Source organism: Apodemus sylvaticus, chromosome 2, assembly GCF_947179515.1.
Source record: "Apodemus sylvaticus chromosome 2, mApoSyl1.1, whole genome shotgun sequence".
Classification (NCBI taxonomy): Eukaryota; Metazoa; Chordata; class Mammalia; order Rodentia; family Muridae; genus Apodemus; species Apodemus sylvaticus.
The window spans coordinates 160,281,485-160,302,414 of record NC_067473.1 but is presented as its reverse complement, the minus strand read 5'-3'; the positions used below and the strand labels follow the sequence as shown (position 1 = coordinate 160,302,414).

Sequence of the window (20,930 nt, the reverse complement as noted above, 5' to 3'; positions counted from 1 at the left end):
ATACTGGTTGTGGGGATCAGAGCCCCAGCCGTATTCAAGGGAAGAGAGGACATAAACTCCGCGTCACCAAAGGTTAGGGCACATTTGAAAGCCACTCCAGGGCCAGCGAGGGAGGTGACTTAGCAGATAAAAGCTCTTGCTCTACAAGCCTGATGGCCTGACTTTGATACCTGGAACTCACTGTAGAAAGAGAGAACCGATTTCTGAAAGACCTCCACAGGAGTACCGTGTCAGAACACTCTCCTCCCCTCCCCCCCTTTTCCCTTTTCCCCACTTCCCCATCTCTCTTCTGTAGCCAGGCCTGGAAGCACAGACCTCTAATCCCAGCGACTTAGGAAGTTGAGGCAGGAGGATTATGAAATTGAGACCTACCCAGGAACCTTAGCATGACACTGTCTGGAAATAAAAACAGGTACAAAGAGGGCTGGAGGGAACCGAGATGGCTCTGAGGGGAAATCACTCCTTGTACAAGACTGAACCGGAGCCTAGCCTCCAGCTCCGGTGTAGACATGGAGGAGAACTCTGGTTGCACCAAGTTGTATTCAGACCTCTGCATACTCACCGCACAGGCTCGGCCTGACAATTAACACACCGTCATAATAAAATATGGACCAATACACTGGGAATGCAGGCTCAGTGAGACAGCACATGTCCAGAGTGTTCAAAACCAAAGGTTCAGCCCACAGCACAACAACAACAACAACAATAACAGTAAACTGAGTGTGATTTCGAGGCCATCTTGGGCTATGTAGTGTGACCTGGTCTCAAGAAAAAGAAATAAAGCAGGGCGGTGGTGGCGCACGCCTGTAATCCCAGCACTCTGGGAGGCAGAGGCGGATTTCTGAGTTCGAGGCCAGCCTGATCTACAGAGTGAGTTCCAGGACAGCCAGGACCACACAGAGAAACCCTGTCTCAAAAAAACCAAATTCGGGAAAAAAAAAAAAAAAAAACCAAAAACAAAAAAACAAAAAAACAAAAAAACAAAAAACAAAAAAAACAAACAAAAGAAAAAGAAATAAAGGCATGGTGGCACATGCCTTTAATCCCAGTACTCAGGAGGCAGGCAGACATAGACAGATCTCTGTGAGTTTGAGGCTAACCGGGTCTGTAGAGCAAGTTCCAGATCAGCTAGGGCTACACAGAGAAACCCCGTTTCAAACAAACAGACAACCCACAAAAGAAACAAAAGAAAAACAAACAAACAAAAAAGAACCCCACACAACCAAACCAAACCAAACAAACAAACAAAATAAAACAAAACAAAATGAGACAAACAAACAAAAACCCTGCTGTGTGTGGTGACATCTGTATGCCATTGTTCAAGAGGCTAATGGGAGAACTGCTGTGGAATTGGAGGTTAGCCTGGGCTACAGAATGGGATCTTGTCTCAAAACAATATCATCCAACAACAACAACAACAACAACAACAACAACAAACCCATTTAGCCAAAAATTAAAAAAAAAACATTTTTTTATTTATATGAGTGCACTGAAGCTATCTTCAGACACACTGGAAGGAGGTATCAGATCCTATTACAGATGGTTTGGCCCACTGTGGAAATGCTGGCAGTTCTAAGACCCCTTCTCAAGCTTCAGTTCTTTAGGGTATCGGGGAAAATCAAATTCCCGAGATAAGCAACTTATCATAAGGCAGGTTGATTTTGGCTCCTGGGCTCGTAGGTCTCAGTCCACAGTCACCTTTTCTTGTTGTTTTGGACCTGTGCCAACACAGCACATAATGGCTACAGTGTGTGGTGGCAGAGGCTGCTTGCCCCAGTTGGAGCAAAGAGCAGAAGACCGTGCACCCACGATCCAACTCTCTCTTACAAGATTCGGTGTCTAAAGGCTCTAAGGCAGCGGTCCTCAACCTGTGGGTCCCAACCCTCCTTAGCAAGCCTCTAGCTCCACAATGTTTACATTCAGTAACAAAATTACAGTTATGAAGTAACAATGGAAATAATTTTATAGCTTGGTGGGGAGGGGGTCACCATAACTTGGGGACCTGTATTAAAGGGTCGTGGTATTGGGAAAGTTGAGAACTTAATTCTTCAGTATTTCTCAGTCGTGCCATGGGCTGGTGACCAAGCCTGGAACGGATCTGGGTGTTTTTCTTACTGATAGTGTTTCATTATAGAACGTACCTCCTACAGGCATCACCTGAGCAACAGAGCAGCTTTTATTTGTGAGGGCAAGGCATAGGTATGGTGTGCTGGGTTGGCAAATTCCATCCTACACGCAGGATCACAGAAGAAACAGGAGAAGGTCTGACCTTGGATTCAAGTGACTCGTTGGTCTGCTTGAGGGTGGGAAATTCTCCAGCTTCCTGGATGCATTTCAAGGTTGAAGAGTCATTAGAGGTGAGTTTGCTGGTGTTGCAGGAAGCTTGAAGTCATGACAGTTGGCGACTGAAATTAAAAAGTAGAAGAGTCCAGTGTGGTGATACCTATAATCCCAGCACCCAGAGGAAGAGGAGGGGGCAGCTGCAGGAGACTCAGAATTTCGAGGATTTTCGAGCCTTTGCTGCATAGCGAGTTTGAATTTAGCCTGGAATACATGTGAACCTGTCTCAGAACAAAAAACAAAACGTACCTGTTTGGTGACTTTTTGTACCCAGCAAGCATGAGGTCAAAGAGAAAGCCTGTCCTAGGAGGAAAATGCTTTAAAGCGGTGATTTCATCAAAGTCAATGGTAGGAGTCATAAAAGAGATGCATATCTGGAAATACCTGGAAAGATTCGAAGAATGCCTGTCCAGGAGGCCGGAGAGATGGCTCCGATGTTAAGAGCAATGCTTCGCTTCCAGGGAACAGATTCAATTCCTGCATCCACAAGGAGGCTTACAACCAACCGGCTGTAACGCCAGTCCCAGGGCATCTACCGCCCCCTTCTGGCATTTTTGGGCACTGCATGTGCATGGTACATAGTAAAGCAAGACACTCAGACCTAAATAAAGGCTAAAATAAGTGAGCATTCTTTTGTAGAAGATGTTCCACGAGGTGGAGTTCACCAACCGGCTCAGTAAGAGGGTTCTCAAGCTTGGGCTCCAGGGAAAAATAGAAAATAAAAAGTTCAGCCCAAGAATGTCAGTGGAGGTGAGAATGACGTCACAGCCCCGCGAGGAACAGAATTTCAAGACAGCAGGAAGTTGAGATGGAGTTCTTTCAAAAAGTTTTTTGTTTTTTTCTTTTTAAAGCCGATTTTGGTGGTTAATCCCAGATTTGGGAGGCATAGTCAGGGAGGGTCTGTGAGTTTGGTCTAGTCTGGTGTGTGTGTGTGTGGATAAAGGGAAGGAGGGAGAGATAGAGAACACTTAGGGCTACACAGAGAACCCCTGTCTTGAAAAAACAAAAACAAAACAAAACCAACAAACAAATCCTGGTGGTGGCAGAAAAAGCCTTTAATTCCAGCACGTGGGAGGCAGATTCAGGCAGATCTCCTCCATGTTTGAGGTCAGCCTGGTCTACAGAGTGAGTTCCAAGGGTAGCCAGGGCTACACAGAGAAATCTTGTCTTGAAAAAAAAAAAACCCCAAACAACCGAACAAGAAACAAACGAACAAATAAAAACAGCAAAAAAAAAGTTTTTAAACGTATATTTTTAAGTACAAGAGTCAGTGAGGAAGAAAATAAGATGTACCGAGAGTGAGGGTGTGGGCTTCTCAAAGAGGAGACACTCTTGAGTGCCTGTGGAAGCTGTATGTACTGGTTTTGGTGGATGAGGACCCCAGATGAGGTCACAGAGCAGTTCCCAGCACTGGATAGGGTTAGGGCCAGTATGGGGAAATCCTAGGTTACAAGAGATGCAAGGGTAATTAAGGTGCTTTTAAAACTGTTTTTAAAGATTTGTTTATTTGCCGGGCGGTGGTGGCGCACGCCTGTAATCCCAGCACTCTGGGAGGCAGAGGCAGGCGGATTTCTGAGTTTGAGGCCAGCCTGGTCTACAAGTGAGTTCCAGGACAGCCAGGGCTACACAGAGGAACCCTGTCTCGGAAAAAAAAAAAAAGATTTGTTTATTTATATGTGTACACTGTAGCTGTCTTCAGACACACCAGAAGAAGGCATCAGATCTCATTACAGATGGTTGTGAGCCACCATGTGGTTGCTGGGATTTGAACTCAGGACCTTCGGAAGAGCAGTTAGTGTTCTTAACCGATGAGCCATCTTCTCTCCACCCCTAAACATTTTTTAAAAAGCCATATTTTTAATTTTCAACACTAGATGGCTGCCTCGTTCCAGCTTGGGGGTGGGGTGGAGACGGGGGCGGGGGCAGCGAGGATTCCACTCCATTGCATTTGTGATGGGAAAATGAAAGTGCAAGCCGTGGCTCTCCCCCAGAGACTGGACAGGGAAACCGGCCTCCCTGTTCTCCCAGCTCTCAGAGAGAGGGCACAGTGGGTGGTGGCAGCAGTGGTGGGTGACAGAAGGGCCCACCTGTGGAGCTCAGAGGCTTAGGAAGGCCTCACAGTTGAAACAGTCATTGCTGTCCCTGTGATCTGCCAGAGAGTCTCCACTTCTAACATGCCATCTCCCCCAGGGTGGTCCTCACCACGGGAGCTCTCATCTGCAGCTTGGTCCCCGTTCTTGGCCATCGATGGCCTGGCACGCAGGCAGGACATCCCTGCTCTTCACTCTTGGGCTTTCCCAGGCCCATGAGCCCTGACCTGTCCCACACTGGGAGCTGGCTGGAGTGGGCCCTACTGCAGGCCTGCGGCAGGTTTAGAGATACAGACACATCCTTGTTTCTGCACAGGGATACCTTTCTTTTAAGGAATATGTCCGGTAGCCAAAGGACAGTGTGCTAATGGGGGGAAGATAACCCCATTTCTGGATGGAACTAAAGTATTCTCTCTCCTCTCCTCTCCTCTCCTCTCCTCTCCTCTCCTCTCCTCTCCTCTCCTCTCCTCCCCTCCCCTCCCCTCCCCTCCCCTCCCCTCCCCTCCCCCCCTCTCTGTGTGTGTGTGTGTTGAGACAGGGTTTCTCTGTTTAGCCTTGGCTGTCTTAGAACTCACTCTGTAGATCAGGCTGGCCTCAAATTCAGAGAGATCCACCTGTCTCTGCTTCCTAAGCACTGGGATCAAAGGCATGAGCCACCGCTGCCCAAACCTTCTGCTTTTAATCCAGACTGGCCCCAGACTCCTAGAGAGAGGTCTGCCTGCCTCTCAAGTGGTGGGAGTCAACATGTGCTTAAACTATTCTTTATAAAGCTGCTTAATTTACTTATTAGTGTTATGTGTGTCCATGTGTGAGTTTATGTGTACCATGTGTATGAGGGAGCCCTTGGAGACCAGAGGAAGGCGTTAGATCCCCTGAACTGGGAGTTAACAGGAGGTTGTAAAACTGTTTGTGCTGGGATCTGAACTCGGGTCCTCAGGAAGAACAGTCATTGGTCGTAACCACTGAGCAATCTCTCCAGCCCTAGGGGTATTATTCCTGTAAACAAAAGTTTGGTGTTGCTTTTGAGGTTCCCAGAGATACACCTGGGGGAGGAATGAGGCCGTGTTTAAGGTCATATAGGCTTAGACCTTAAAAGCATGTTCTGTAGCCTGGTGTGGTGGCACACAGCACTTGGGAGGCAGAGACAGGCATTCTCTGTGAGTTCAAGGTTACTCTGGACTACACAGAAAGTTCCAGGTCAGCCAGGGGTACACAGTGAGAGCCACTTGCAAGGAAGAAGAATAAGAGAGGGAGGAGGAAGAAGAGGAGGAGCACGGTTCATTGCTATTCAAAAACTTCCTTTTAGATCTACTTACTTCATTTTATGTGTATGAACGTGTTGCCTGCATATATGTATTCACACCACATGCGTGCCTGGTGGCCATAGAGGTCAGGTCCTCTAGAGTAAGAATTACACTGAAGGTTGTGAGCTACCGTGTGGGTGCTGGGAATTGAACCTGGGTCCTCTGGAAGAACAGCCCGTTCTCTTAACCTTGGAGCCATCTTTTCATATCCGTGTGTGTGTGTGTGTGTGTGTGTGTGTGTGTTTTAAGATTTATTTATTTGTTTCATGTAAGTACACTGTAGCTATCTTCAGACACACCAGAAGAGGACATCAGATTCCATTACAGATGGCTGTGAACCACCATGTGGTTGCTGAGAACTGAACTCAGGACTGCTGGAAGAGCAGTCAGTGCTCTTACCACTGAGCCATCTCTCCAGCCTTCTCATATCCTTGTTAATAAATAAGTTAGAAATGGACTTAGAATGATGCTTGAGGGCAAATTTATTAGAAATGGAGAAACAAAGTTAGGCAAGCCTTTTTGAATCTCGGGTAGCCCAGGCTGACCTCCAACTGACTGTATAAGGAAAGACAGGCCTTGAACTTCTGTAGTTCCTGGCTTTACTTCCTAAGTACTGAGATCACATCTGTGATCAAATTAAACAAGAAACAAATATATTATACAGAACTAGCTGACCTGATGCTCTCTAGGTAGCCCAGGCTAAACTCTTCTTCTGGAATTACGGGTATTGGCCATCTTGCCCAGCCTTGAGATGGGACTTTTGGGACGAAGAGAACACGAGAGCACGTGACCTCTGCAGTCTAGGTGTAAGTTGTCGCCCAACCACTAAATTTGTGGTTTAATGCACAGGCATTCAAAGGCAGAATGAGTTGCATTTATTCTTTAATTAAGGAAAAGAATTGCATTTACATTGTCGCAGAAGACAGCTTGCAAGAGCTGATGTTTCTCCTATGATGCGGATCCAGTCTCTCTGCCTGGAGGTAGGAACCGTTCTGAGTTGAGCCATCTTGCCTCCTATAGCCTTCAGACAACGACTCTCTCCCACTTATTTGTGACTCACACAGATAGAGGGTTGGACTTTCTGAGTTTAGTTTTCCCCCATTAACCCCTCCCTCCTTTAAAAATAAGCCACCTGACTTCCCCGAAAGCTCTGAAACACACCCTTTGGCTCAAAGAGAGAATTAGGCAATCTCAAAATTCCCCCATTCCCCTCTTTTCTCGGGATCTCTCCGCCCAGCGAAGCTGATGCAGTTCTCGTTTTAAGAGCAGAGGGCGCTCTAAGATCAAGACCGATTGCCCTTAACTAGGTTGTGGTCTCCCAGCCCCCCTCTGTTTGCAACAGGGAATTTCGGACATGCACAACACACTCCGGCAGGGAATCTTTAGAGCAGACAGAACAGGGAGGTCGGGCGGAGGTTCCTGCAGAGGCTGACTCCCTCTGGAGCCGCAGGGGCTTCACAGCATGACCAGAGGCAGGAGAGGAGGCTGACCCACTTGTTCCCATCAGCTCCTGAAGGTAACAACTTTAAAGAGCATGCCTTAAAGAGCGAAACTTTGATGGAGGAACAGGGAAAGACAGGGAACCCTGTAGAGTAGGGTTTGGAGCAAAGATGGAGGGTTGGAAGGAGCTCAGAGCAAAGACAGAATATAGACACGGGTTCTAATATGCTGCACGCCCCCCCCCCCCCCAGCCCACCCCAGCCTCATCCTTTCACATAGCAACGTTTCAGGGGTAAAGGCAATTTGTGAAAGACTTTTCTGGGAACTATGGGAAGATACCTTGCTTTTTAAAGCAAAGGGCAAAACAAACCAACTCCAGAAAAGAAAAGGAAGGAATATCCGCGTGTCCTGACCTTTCTCAGTTAACTTTCCCTTTTTCCATCAGTCTGTGCATCCTGTCGCGGCAGGGGCAGGCTTTCTTTCTGATTAGCTTCTCCCAAGGTCCCTTCCTGTCCCTACTGAAGGAAACTCCTTCCTCCGTCAGCGGCCACTGTACCACCAGCAGAAGCACCTGCAATAGCGCGTCAAAGGGCTCGAATGGGAGGGGATGGGTCCGAAGGAGGCTGGCGTCAGTCTCAAGCGGGCGGCCAGGATGCTCGATGCTCGATGCTTGGGCCTGCGTGGGAACAAGTAGAGACCGATGCAAGGGACCAGGAGTGGGTGGGGGAGGGCACAAAAGACAGGGAGAAACTCCTCACTCGTTTGCAGAAAAACTGGAAGTTGGCTCGGGCCAGGGTAACTCAGGGCTGGGCTGGTAAGTTAGTTGAAATCTCACCGGGGGAGGAAGTGAGAGGCCAGGTATCATGTGATGACCATTCCTGAGAGGAATCTATCTCTGTGGTATTCTTGCAAAGGTGACACTGAGCCCCTCACTACCAAAGCAGGAGCCTGCATTTGTCACATAAAGACAGCCAGGCCGGTGGACCTTTGCCTCCAAAGTTAGAGAGCCAGAGAGCCATGGGCAAATCGCCAGAGATGTGGTAAGTGATCAGATATCTACAGAAACGTGCATGAACTCCAAAACTCCAACGCTACCTTCTCTCTCTCTTTCAGTTTTTTTTTTTAAATAGGGTTTATTTATTTATTTATTATATGTAAGTACACTGTAGCTGTCTTCAGAAACTCCAGAAGAGGGCGTCAGATTTTTGTGAGCCACCATGTGGATGCTGGGATTTGAACTCAGGACCTTTAGAAGAGCAGTCAGTGCTCTGAACCGCTGAGCCATCTCTCTAGCCTTCTCTTTCACAGTTTTGACACAGGGTCTCGCTAGGCAGCCCAAACTGTCGTGACGCTCACTCTCCTTCCTCTGTCTCCAGAGTGCTGGGCATAGACACAGGCCTGTTGTATGTGGGTTCTCATTTTCTCCAGGAAGAGCTCAGATCTGAACATTGATTTCTCATTTTTTTATATATTTATTCCAAGCTTTGTCTATTCCACGGCGTGTTAGCTGCCTAACAGAGCCCTGCATGAAGCCGTCGGTTCCTGGCTTCCCTGACTCTCTGTGATTTTCTTTTTCCTTCCAGGTGCTTTGTCTTGTTTTCTCTTTTGGCCTCACTTTCGGCCGAGCCCACCAAGTATGGGGAGATCCTGTCCCCTAATTATCCCCAGGCGTACCCCAATGAGGTCATGAAAACTTGGGACATAGAAGTCCCAGAGGGGTTTGGGATTCACCTTTACTTCACCCACCTGGACATAGAGCTGTCGGAGAACTGTGCGTACGACTCAGTGCAGGTATGTCCGCGCACAGGACGGAGAGATGGGAGGTGGGGAGGGATGGACGAATGAGTGCATTTGGGCCGGGGGCTGTGTGTTGTCAAGCTGTCCTAAGGGATGGAGGCGTGGCTCAGTGGCAGGATGCTTGCCAGGGAAGGACAAGTCCCTGAGTTTGATCCCCAGCACTGGGGGCCACATGAAGTGGGGATGGGGGAGACGGACAGGACAGACAGACAGACAGACGTGGAGATCGGGAGTAAAGGTTCTGTTCTCTTTGCCCATTCTTAGTTTTACATTTGCTTCTTCTCTTAGATAATCTCAGGAGGCATGGAGGAAGAGCGACTCTGTGGCCAGAGGACCAGCAAGAGCCCCAACTCCCCCATCATAGAAGAGTTTCAATTCCCATACAATAAACTCCAGGTGGTCTTTAAGTCGGACTTCTCCAACGAAGAACGGTTTACTGGCTTTGCAGCGTATTACACAGCCAGAGGTAAGGCTTCCCTCTGCACGTGACATCTGGGTCCAACTAAAAGACCAGAGGCAGGTAAAGTACCACACAATGAATCAGGTGAGGATTCGGTTCTCTCTCACTTTCAGTCGTGGTCTCGCTATGCAGCCCTGGATGGTCACTCCAAGTCTCCAGGTGTGTGCCACCACCCCCGGGGCTGCTTATGTCTTTAACAAATGTTGACTTGTCTTGGGTCTGCTTATGAATTGCCTTTGGGTGACTTTGTCACATGTTAGTGATAAAGCAGATAATGGGCATGAGAACCATGGAGAAATGATGCTCTACCAGAAGGCTTGCTTACGTGAATGCAACCTCTAGCTCAACCCTACACTGTGGGTACCATGGTCTTCCTATAAAGATAAGGATCTGGTCTTGGTGGTGCAGGCCTGTAATCTCACACACTCTGAAGACTGAGGCAGAAGAATTGTGAACTCAAGGTCAACACGGGCAACTTAGTAAGAACTTGTGTCCATATCAGAAGCAAAAGAGGGAGGTTGAGATGGTTCTGTCAGTGAAATGGTTGCTAGGCAACCACCCATTAGAGTTCAGGGTCCATGAGAAGGTAGAAGGAATAAGCTAGCTTGTCCTCTGACCTTCATGTGTGTGCCCTGGCATGCCTCCATCATGCCCACATACATACATGGACAGTAATAATAAATACACATTTAATCCCAGCACTTAGGAGGCAGAGGCAGGCATATCTCTGTGAGTTTGAGGATAGCCTGGTCTATAGAGTAAGTTCTGGGACAGTCAGGGGTATATAGGTAGAGATCCTGTCTCAAAAAGAAATTAAGGAGGGGAAAAAGAGGGCTAGAAGTGCTGGCATGGTGCACACACCTGTAATTCCAGTACTAAGGAAGCAGAGGCAGGAGAATCAAGACTTCAAGGGCAGCCTGGGTTACACAAGATTCTGTATTAAAAGATAATCGCTCCAGCTTAGTGATAGAATGCTTCCTTTGTGTCTGTAAGGCTCTTGAAACCCTCAGGACTAGAGGAAAAGTGGAAACTGAGAACGTTAATAATTTGCCTAGAATTGTATAAGAAGGACTACGTGGTACTAGGTCCTTCTATGTCCATCTCCAGGTTAAAATGAAGTTAGGACTGCTCATAAAGTCCAAATGCCATCCGGTTTTACAGAAAGACCAACATCCTATAAAGTACATCCTAACATTTCCCCCCAGGTGACATCATCACCATCTTTACTTTCAGTGGTGTCTCTGGCACAGATTATTTTCTTTTCTAGACAGAGTGTCTCTATGTAGCCCAGGCTGGCCTTGAACTCCTGATTCTCTTGCTTCAGTCTTCTGAATGCTGGAGTTACAGCATGTACCAGCTAGGCAGGGTGTTGTTGTGTATTTTGTATGCAAGAAAAGTCACAGGGCTTCTCATGGTGGCGCTCCCTTCCAGCACAGTGGCAGGACACAGCTCCGAATCGGAAAAGTAATTGAGAGAGAGACTGTCCTCGTTGTATTTGTAGATTTTAAAACATGGGTCTGGAGAGAGATGACCCAGCAGTTCAGGGAACCTGCTGTTCTCATGGAGGGCCAGGTTTGTTAGCATCCACATGGCATCTCACAACATTGTCACTCCAATTCAAGAGCATTTAATAACCTTTTCTGATCTCAAAGGGCACCAGGCATGCTCGTAGTATAAAATATCAATACAGTGAATAAATATTTAAAAATTAAAGTGTTTTAAGATTCATTTTTAAAAAATATTTTATTGGTTTCATGTGTATAGGTGTTTTGCTGGCTTGCATGTGTGTGCGTTACAAACGTGGAGTATCGGAAGGGTCCACAGACGGCATTGGATTCCCTGGAACTGGGCTGGAGTTATAGAGTTGTGAGCTGCCTTGTGGGTGCTGGGAATCGAACCTAGACCTCTGGAAGAGTAGCAAGCGCTCTTAGCCCCTGGGTTGTGTCTCTGCCCCTTCCAACTTCTTTTATTAAAATGCCTTAGCTATACATAATAATGGTTTCATTATGATATTTTCATACTCATACATGATGAATTTGTCCAAGCTTGTCCTCAGTTCCCTCCCCTGTCTCCTCCTAATTCTTCCTCTCTTCTGTCTTGTTTTTCTGTCTTTTTTTTTTTATGTTGACGAATTTCATTAGGATTGTGTAAGAGCTTGTCTAGGGGTTATTTATAGGCATGTGGGCACCTTACCTGTGAATGCACCACTGAAGGAGATGAATTTATTTCCCTACTCCAGAAATAAATTAGTTGCCTATAGATCCTCAGGGAGGGGTGGAGGCCTCCTGAGTCCTTCCCCACACCATGACAGGACACCGACAGGCACAGTCTTGTGCAGGCAATAACAGCTGTGGTGAGCTTAGGAGTACCATGGCCTGTCGTGCCTGGAAGATGGCGTCCTGGAACACCTCCGGCTCTTCCTCCAGCTCCAACATCCTTTCGTACCTGGCCCCCTCTTTCATGATGTTCTTGGGGCCTTAGAGTCTTCCTTCCTTCTTCCCTGACTCTTCCTCTTCCTCCCTCCCTTCCTCCTTCCCTTCTTCCTTCCCCCACCTCTGTCTCTCTGTCTTTGTCTGTCTTTCTTGTCTGTCTCTCTCTGTCTCTGAATCTGTCTCTCTCTCTTCCTTCCTATTTTTTTGAGAAAGGGTTTTGCATTGAAGCCCAGGCTGGTCTTGAACTCATGTCAGTTCTGCTCCATCCACCTGAATACTGGGATTACTGGCATGAGCCATTTATGCCTGGCTTTGAGAGTATTTAAGCACTCTCAAAAGCCTTTTCCGTCTTTTTTTTGTTGTTTGTTTTTTGTTTCTTTATGTTTTATCCTTATAGATTTGGCTTACACCATTCTTCCTTCTAGGTCTTTGTTCCTGACCTTGAATTTTCTCTGCTTTTTGCAGACATAAATGAGTGCACAGATTTTACAGATGTTCCTTGCAGCCACTTCTGCAATAACTTCATTGGTGGATACTTTTGCTCCTGTCCCCCAGAATACTTCCTCCACGACGACATGAGGAATTGTGGAGGTGAGTTTAGCATCAAGAGATCTCCATGTTCCCTAGGATTTAGGATGGACTGAGGACTTAGTCTATCTTTCCAATTTTGATTAGGCTTTCCCTTCAAAATGGCGCCTGCTTTTAGCTATTCACAAATGGAATGGGCGCCTCAGGAGGGGACAAAGATATAAGGTGCATTAGCTTTAGATTGCTGTGAAAGTTGACTTAAACAATTAAAAGGATAAAATGTTTATATTGGTTCATGGTTCTGCCAATTTCAGTGTCTGGTAGGTGGATCCATGGTTTTGGGGTCTGTGGTGAGGTGGAGCATAGGGAGTCAGGTGGTAGGGCAAAGCTAATCACCACAGGGCAATGGGGAGACAGAGAGGGAGGCCAGGGGTACCAATGTCCTTTTCAAGGTCATACTGCAATGACCTAGCCTCCACCTATTAGACTAGATGAAGATTTCATCATCCACCTAACAGTGTCACAGGCCAGTGACCAAGCACTTAGTATAAGTCACTTTGGGAGATGTTTAAGATCCAAACCACAACACGGGGCTTCAGGGTAAAGTTGGTTAGTTGGAAAAAAGGAATAGATGCCTCAGAAGAGACTGCCCGAGGCTGTTCACAACTATGGAAAGTTCCACATGGAAACTTTCATATATAACCATAGCAAACAGAGAGACTCCGCATAGACATTGGCTAGCTTACTCCATAGCATTGTGGGTAATTGTTTCACAGAGGCTTCATTTGGGAACAAATCATGGGCTAGTCTGAACGGAGGACTCTGAGGTTTTGACTCGAGGAACAGAGAGGGTGGGGCCTTCTTGTCTCTGTATCCGATTGGTACTTTCCCCTTTTCTCTCCTATCAGTCAACTGTAGTGGGAATGTATTCACTGCCCTGATTGGGGAGATCTCAAGTCCCAATTATCCCAATTCATACCCGGAGAACTCAAGGTGTGAATACCAGATTCGGCTGCAGGAGGGCTTCCGAGTGGTGCTGACTATCCGGAGAGAAGATTTTGATGTGGAACCCGCTGACTCGGAGGGGAACTGCCATGACAGTTTAATCGTGCGTCGTAGAGGATGAATTTGGTTTCGACCCCCAACTCATTTAGATTGCTGAGGTTTCTTGCAGCTGCCTTCTCTGTGGTTCTGGGCAAACACTCCACTGCATAGCTACATCTCAGAGACTAGTTTTCCCATTGGTTCCCTGCCTCCTGCATCCTTATCCTGCTCCTTCCTTAAGCCTGGGTTTTGCTATGTAGCCCAGGCTGGCCTCAAAACTCTCAAAACAAAACAAAACAAAACAAAACAAACAAACAAACAAAAAAAACCACAAAAAACCACCTTCCCATCCCAACCTCTTGAGTGCTAGAATTACAGATGTTAGCTTCCAGAGTCCTCCTTCCCCTTTTGATCTCTCTCTATCTCTATCTCCTCTCCCTCCCTCCAGGCCTTTATTTCTTCCTTCCTGCACTGGGAATTGAACCTTTGGCCCCATGCATGCTAGGCAAGTGCTCTACCACTGAGTTATGTTTCCAGCCCTTTCTATTTTCTTATTTCAGTGCAGAGTCTCATTACATTGCTCAAGCTGGCTTTAATTTGTAATCCTCCTGACTCAGTCTTCCAAGTAGCTGTGATCTTTCTTCCCACTCCCACTCATGCTTCTCTCTCTCTCTCTCTCTCTCTCTCTCTCTCTCTCTCTCTCTCTCTCTCTCTCTCCTGTTCCACTAAGCAGGCTCCCATTTCATACCCCATCCTTTAATTCCTTCCTATAATTTTTCTCTCCTGTGATTTTGTAATATTGTTTCCTTCCAGTTTGCTGCAAAAAACCAACAGTTTGGTCCTTACTGTGGCAATGGGTTCCCTGGACCACTAACTATTAAAACCCAGAGCAACACTCTTGATATTGTCTTTCAAACTGACCTAACGATGGGGCAACAAAAAGGCTGGAAGCTTCGTTACCATGGAGATCGTGAGTACCCTAAAAGCTCCTCTTTGACTGGGGATATAAAATTCTTTGGACATGTAGACTCAAAACAGACAGACTGTTCTTTGGTTAATAATTTTTTAACTAGTCTTGAAAATGCAGACAGGGGGAGGGGCAGCGAATGGGTGGCACTGTATTCTTTTACAGGTTGGAATGTTAGACTTTAGAACTGAGGACAACGGGAGATTTTGGAAAGTGTGTGGAGACAGGTCCAGTGTGTCAGAGCGTGTGCTGGGCAAGCATTAGGATCTGAGATTGGATCTTTGTTTCTATAACAAAACTCTAGCCATAGCTAAGTATGTTTGTAACTCCTGTGTCTCGGAGTGGTGGGCAGAGAAAGGGAAATCACAGGGTCTTGTGGTCAGCTAGCCTAGGCTAACATGGCAAGCTCCAGGTGCAGTGAGATACCCTGTAAGACAGGGTAAGGCAGAGACTGCCAGCGTAGGCACCCAGTGTCCTTCTCCAGCCTGTGCACTGGTACACTAGCCCCTCTCCCCATGCACATAAAATGTGAGAATGTCTGAAGACGCTATTACACAGCTATAATTCCAGTACTGAAGAAGTAGAGGCAGGAGAATTACTGCAAGTCAGACCAGCCTAGGCTACACAGCAAGTTCCAATCTACCCTAGGGTACACAGAGAGACCCTGTCTCAAAAAAAGAGGTGTTGTTGTTGTTGGTGGTGGTAATTATGTAAAATAGCACACAGTTTCCAGCTATTTAGCAAAATCTCATTTCTGTTCTCTCCAAGCCATCCCCTGTCCCAAAGAAATCACTGCCAACTCTATTTGGGAGCCCGAAAAGGCGAAATACGTGTTTAAAGATGTGGTGAAGATAACATGTGTGGATGGATTTGAAGTTGTGGAGGTAAAGTACCGTTCAGGCATCTTTTTAATCTCAGGCTCTAGATCAGTATTGTGTTCTCACCTCCCATGGTGGGATGGGTTAAGGTTGTCAGTTGTTCCTGTGAGGTCTGGAGCTCCTGGTCCAGTTTGTCCTCTCTGCACTCAGCCTTCCTGTGGAAGTTGAAATGCTGGAATAGAGCTGTCTTCTTACTGCAGCCCTTGGGTACTTTGGGTTATTCTTCTAAAAAACGTTCCAAGTCTCTTTTGATAAGGACTTCTCATTGATCTGAGGCCAGAGATTCAATTTCATTATTGGATTTGGTTTTCTGTATGATTTTTTAAATTAATGTTGATGTCTGTTTTCCTCCAGGGAAGCGTTGGCTTGACATCATTCTATTCCACGTGTCAAAGCAACGGACAGTGGAGCAATTCCAGGCTAGAGTGTCAACGTAGGCGTCTCTTCAAAGCGGAACTCCTTTTTCCCCTCCCAAAGGGGACAGAATAATCAGCACATCACAATTCAAATGCATGGTTTCCTTAGGCTTGTGAGAGAATGGCTTGTGTTTTTTTGAAGGCATTTGTCACAGAGGATTGTCTAGCCCTCTCCTAGTCCTAGGCCAATTAGACTGCCATGTTTCTTCTAAAGAAAGGGGCAAGGGGATATGTTGTCAATAGCTCCAAAGGAGCATATTCTGAGCTCACACAGGAGCCTCTGCCAACTAGAGAACTAGGCTCCTCCTGGCCTCTCAAGAGCCACCAGCATTGGCAGGTCTCTGTGGCTGGAGAGTTGACTTAGAGAAGGTGCTGGCCACCAAAAGGCTGTCTTTGAGGGATTCATCATGGCAGCGATTATGGATGTGGCTAAGGGAGGTGACAATGGAATGGGTCCCTAACTCTTCCTGGGAGGGAGTGACTGTCCATTCCCTGCTTCTTCTCGTAGCTGTGGACTGTGGTGTTCCAGAACCCATTGAGAACGGTAAAGTTGAAGACCCAGAGGACACTGTGTTTGGCTCCGTCATTCGCTACACGTGTGAGGAGCCATATTACTACATGGAACAGGAAGAAGGCGGTAGGTTCTACAGCTAGAGGAGAGAGAGGAAAGTAGCGTGGGGGATTCGAGGGTGATTACTACTCTCCTCTCTCTCTTTCTCTCTCTCTCTCTCTTTTGTTGGAGAGAGTTTGTAGAGAAGTGTGTGTGTGTGTGTGTGTGTGAGAGAGAGAGAGAGAGAGAGAGAGAGAGAGACAGACAGACAGACAGACAGAGACAGAGAGAAGACATTGATATTCTTTCGGCTTAGCCTAAGGACACAGTTGTCTTGTGGGATGGGGTCCGTGCTCAGGATCACTCACGGGGAATCACAGAAGCCTCTAGCTTAATGTCAGAGTGCAAAAGGGATTTCTTTATGACACTGATTTCATGTGGTTGTCTGACTCCACAGCAGTTATTTCAGATACAATCCACAGGAGGGCAGACATGGTGATGGGGATTCATAATCCTAGTCCTTAAAAGGTAGGGCAGGAATTGTTCAAGGTTAGCCTGGGCTATCTCCCTCTCCCTCTTCTTCCCTTCTCCCTCCTCCATCTCTCTCTAGTCTTTTTTGAGATGGATTCACATGGTTTAGGGCGGCCTTTTCTATGTAGCAAAGGCTGACCTGGATCTTTCTCCTAGGTGTTGGGATTACAGGCCAGTGCCATCCTCATTCCTAGCTGAAGGTTCTTTTCTAGCTCATTTGATCTGCTTCCCTGTCCAGTGTCCAGGGGAGCTGGAGCTTTGAATAACGGGGGAGGGAGGAGAGATGTGCGGAATGTGATGTTCCTTGTGTCATTCCAGGGGAGTATCACTGCGCTGCTAACGGGAGCTGGGTGAATGACCATCTGGGCATCGAGCTTCCAAAATGTATTCCAGGTAATCTGGGCTATGGTGTGTGTAGAAACCCTAGCTATACATGCAGCGAGTAGGTACTGCATGGAATTAGCTATAACCCTTCCCGGAAAGGGCTTAGCCCTGTCTCCCAGAGCTCAGCACAGTGAAGTGATGGTAACGCTGGACTTCGGAATTCCTTCACTGGCATCAGCTCAGGCTGACTGGAAGGGAAATAGAAAAGTCAGCCAGCATCAACAGTTGGTGTCATATGAGTCATTAGGGAAGTGCCGATCAAACGACACTGACAGAGCTGGGTGTACACTTGTCGTCCCAGCACTCTGGATGCTGAGAAAGGATTGTGAGTTGTGAGACCAATCTGGACTACATAGTGAGTCTCCCCATCCCTGTACCACACACACTAGATAAGTAGTAGTTGAAGGCCGAAAGCCTGCTGCTGTTGTCTGTGTGAGGTGAAGAGTTTCCCAGCATTGGCTTCTCACTGGGTTTTTGGCCTTGTGGGCTAAGCATGAAGTCTGCCTCAGAGGGACTGTGAATCAAGCTGTGAACTGTAAAATACTAGCTCATTTGGATTCATTCTTTCATTTAACCTGTTTAGCCATTCTCCTCCGTAAGTCTGCTTGGCATTGGCAAAGGAGGTGTTTAGGTGAGACTAGGAAATGTCAGATACGGAGGTGGTTGACTGAAATTGATAAAGACATGCTGGAGAACGCTGCCACCCGTTGGGTAGAATGTTTGAGGCCAGCATCATTCCCTGCATCCCTCTATCTTGTTCTTATTCCTTCCTAGTCTGTGGAGTCCCCACTGAACCCTTTAAAGAAAAGCAGAGGATATTTGGAGGATACCGTGCAAACATCCAAAGTTTTCCCTGGCAAGTCTTCTTTGAGTACCCCAGAGCTGGCGGGGCTCTAATTGACGAGTACTGGGTACTGACGGCCGCTCACGTTGTGGAGGAAAACTCTGACCCATCGATGTATGTTGGGTCCACGTCTTTGAGAATGGATAACTTGCAAAATGCCCAGAGGCTCACCACCGAACGTGTGATCATTCACCCCGGCTGGAAGCTAGGAGATGATCTAAACACACGGACTGATTTTGACAATGACATTGCCCTGGTGAGGCTGAAAGACCCTGTGAAAATGGGACCCACTGTGTCCCCCATCTGCCTGCCAGGCACCTCTGCAGAGTACAACCCCTCAAAGGGTGACCTGGGGCTGATCTCAGGGTGGGGCCGGACAGAAACGAGATTCAATGTTATCCACCTCAGAGGGGCGAAGTTACCTGTCACCTCTTTAGAAAAGTGCAAACAGGTAAAAGAGGAGAATCCCAAAGCAAGGCCAGCTGACTATGTTTTCACTGACAACATGATCTGTGCTGGCGACAAGGGTGTTGACAGTTGTGAGGGGGACAGCGGGGGTGCTTTTGCTCTGCCGGTCCCCAATGTCAAGGACCCCAAATTCTACGTGGCTGGCCTGGTGTCTTGGGGGAAAAAGTGTGGGACCTATGGGATCTATACGAAAGTGAGGAACTACGTGGACTGGATCCTGAGAACTATGCAGGAGAACAGTGAACCCAGGAAGGACTAGTCCGGAGGCGACAACACCCTTCCAGGGCACAGCAAGCTCATTTTTTCTCAGACCGTATAGCTGTCCCCTTATTTCACAATGATGGAGAGAAGATGCCGGAGTATGGTTAACTCTCGACTTGATTGTCAAGAAGCCTGCGTGGAGGCAGGGTTGACCACTGAGCCGAGTTGGTTATTCAGTTGCTATTGCTAACAACATGGTGGAAGCCCCTCTGTCTTGCGCGTTTCCACAGGGATATCTTATCCGATTTCCCCCTCATTTAACCTGCTTGAAATTTCTTATTTACTTATAATAAAGCATGTTTCCAATCTGGTTCTGGCTGGCTTGGTTGCCCCAGACGGAGGGGGAAATTTGAGGGCATCACGTCATGGAATTCAGGCACCAACAGCTCACCAGTAACACTGTACACACGGGGGACACAGCCATTTTTCTTTCTGAGTGAGATTTACTGAATACTGGAAGGTTAGAATCCACTACCTTAGTTTTCCTCTGTGAGTTGTTTCAATATGTTTCCCAGAAATTAATTTTCTTGCAGTCCTCCTTTGTATCATATAATGTAACGACTTAGTAAAAGAGAAATTGAACGTTGTTGGTCTGCTTTTTCTTGGTGGTTTTGGTTAGTCTGTCAGCTAGGTGGTAAAATGGACTGAACTCTGTAACAAAATGTGTCAGCCAAAGGTTCAGAGATGCTTCCTTGACTTTAGGGAAGAAATCAGGAAACAAAATATCAAAAGGAAACAGAAATCTCCTCCCCACGAATACCAAAGGACCTTAGGATAAAGACATTTTGTGTGTGACAAGATCTCTCACTCTGTAGTCTGCACTGGCTTGTAACTCATGCTGTGGCTGGAATTTACTGTTTCCTTGTCTCAGTCTCCCTAAGTGCTGGGATCACAGGTCTATGCCCACATATCTAGTATGTACATGTGTGTTTACTGACTATGCTGAGTATGGGATCCAAAGGCCTCACACATGCTAAGCAAGTATTCTACCACTGAGATAGATACTGAGATATATATGTTATAGCCCTGAAACACAGCCTTTTAAATTTTTTTTTTAAATAATAGAGCAGTGGTTCTCAACCTATGGGTCATATATTTCCAGTGGTCTTAGGAACCTCTAGTCATAAACTTCTTTTTTTTTGCTACTTCATAACTGTAATTTTGCTACTGAGTGGTGTCTCATTTGCTAAGACCGTCAGAAGTACTGTCTTCTGATGGTTGAGACCCATAGGCTGAGAACCCTCTCCGTAGCCCAGGCTGGCCTCAAACGAGCTATGTAGCAAAGGAGGACCTTGAACTTCTGATCTTCCTGCCTCCACTTTCTGAGTGCTGGGATTATTGGTGTGCACCTGGTTTATTTGCGTTGAGGACTGAGCGCAAAGGCTTCATGAATACCAAGCAGACATTGCGTACTGAGCTACGAACCCCAGCAGAAATATAGCCTTTTAGAAGCTGAAAACAGGAGATCCATCTCCTGTTTGCATGAGAGTTGAGGATGGAGGACAAGAGTCCAGGGCCGGAGAGTGTAAGCTTGACAAATCACAAGTCCCACCCCCAAATCTGTGGAAGGAAAGAACCGACTTCTCAAAGGCACACTCTGACTACCACACACAGTGCGCCTTGTGTGTGTGTGTGTGAACAATTTGAGACACGCAACTTCATACACACACATACACACGAACATATAAACATACACACACACACACATATATACACAAATAATAATAATAAATGGGGCAGGGGGAGGAGCTGGGTGTGGTAGTGCCCACCTTATATCCCAGCACTTAGGGAGGCAGAGGCATTTGGATCTCTGGGAGTTTGAGGCCAGCCTGATTCACATAGCAAATTCCAGGCCAGTCAGAGCTGCAGTTAGACCCCGTCTCAAAACAAAATAGAAGTAAAAATACATTTTTTTTTCAAAAAGGGAGAATCTGTGAGATGGCTAGGTGGGCGAAGATGCTTGCTGCCAAGCCTGGCTACCTGGGTTTGATCCCCATCCCCACAGTGGGGAAGAGGACCAGTTCCCAGAAGTTGTCGTCTGACTTCCACATGTGAGCTATGGTGTGCACATTCATGGAAGCAGACACACATACACGCACACACACACACAATTTAAAATAATAATAGAGATGGAGGCTTAGCTCAGCGGTACAGTGCTCATCTAGCATGCACAAGGCTCTGAGTTCAATCCCTAGC

The 20,930-nt window shown here is 46.9% G+C and overlaps 1 protein-coding gene across 1 annotated transcript; it reads left to right on the top strand.

Moving 5' to 3' along the window:
* Nucleotides 1–7,067: 7,067 nt before the first annotated feature.
* Nucleotides 7,068–19,044, top strand: C1s (complement C1s). The gene is made up of 12 exons (XM_052174814.1): nucleotides 7,068–7,250; nucleotides 8,089–8,214; nucleotides 8,758–8,965; nucleotides 9,260–9,437; nucleotides 12,329–12,454; nucleotides 13,300–13,499; nucleotides 14,249–14,405; nucleotides 15,171–15,286; nucleotides 15,635–15,713; nucleotides 16,205–16,333; nucleotides 17,096–17,170; nucleotides 17,936–19,044. The coding sequence occupies exons 2-12, from the start codon at nucleotides 8,192–8,194 to the stop codon at nucleotides 18,730–18,732; spliced, it is 2,088 nt and encodes a 695-aa protein (XP_052030774.1). The 5' UTR covers nucleotides 7,068–7,250; nucleotides 8,089–8,191; the 3' UTR covers nucleotides 18,733–19,044.
* The last annotated feature ends 1,886 nt before the right edge of the window (nucleotides 19,045–20,930 follow it).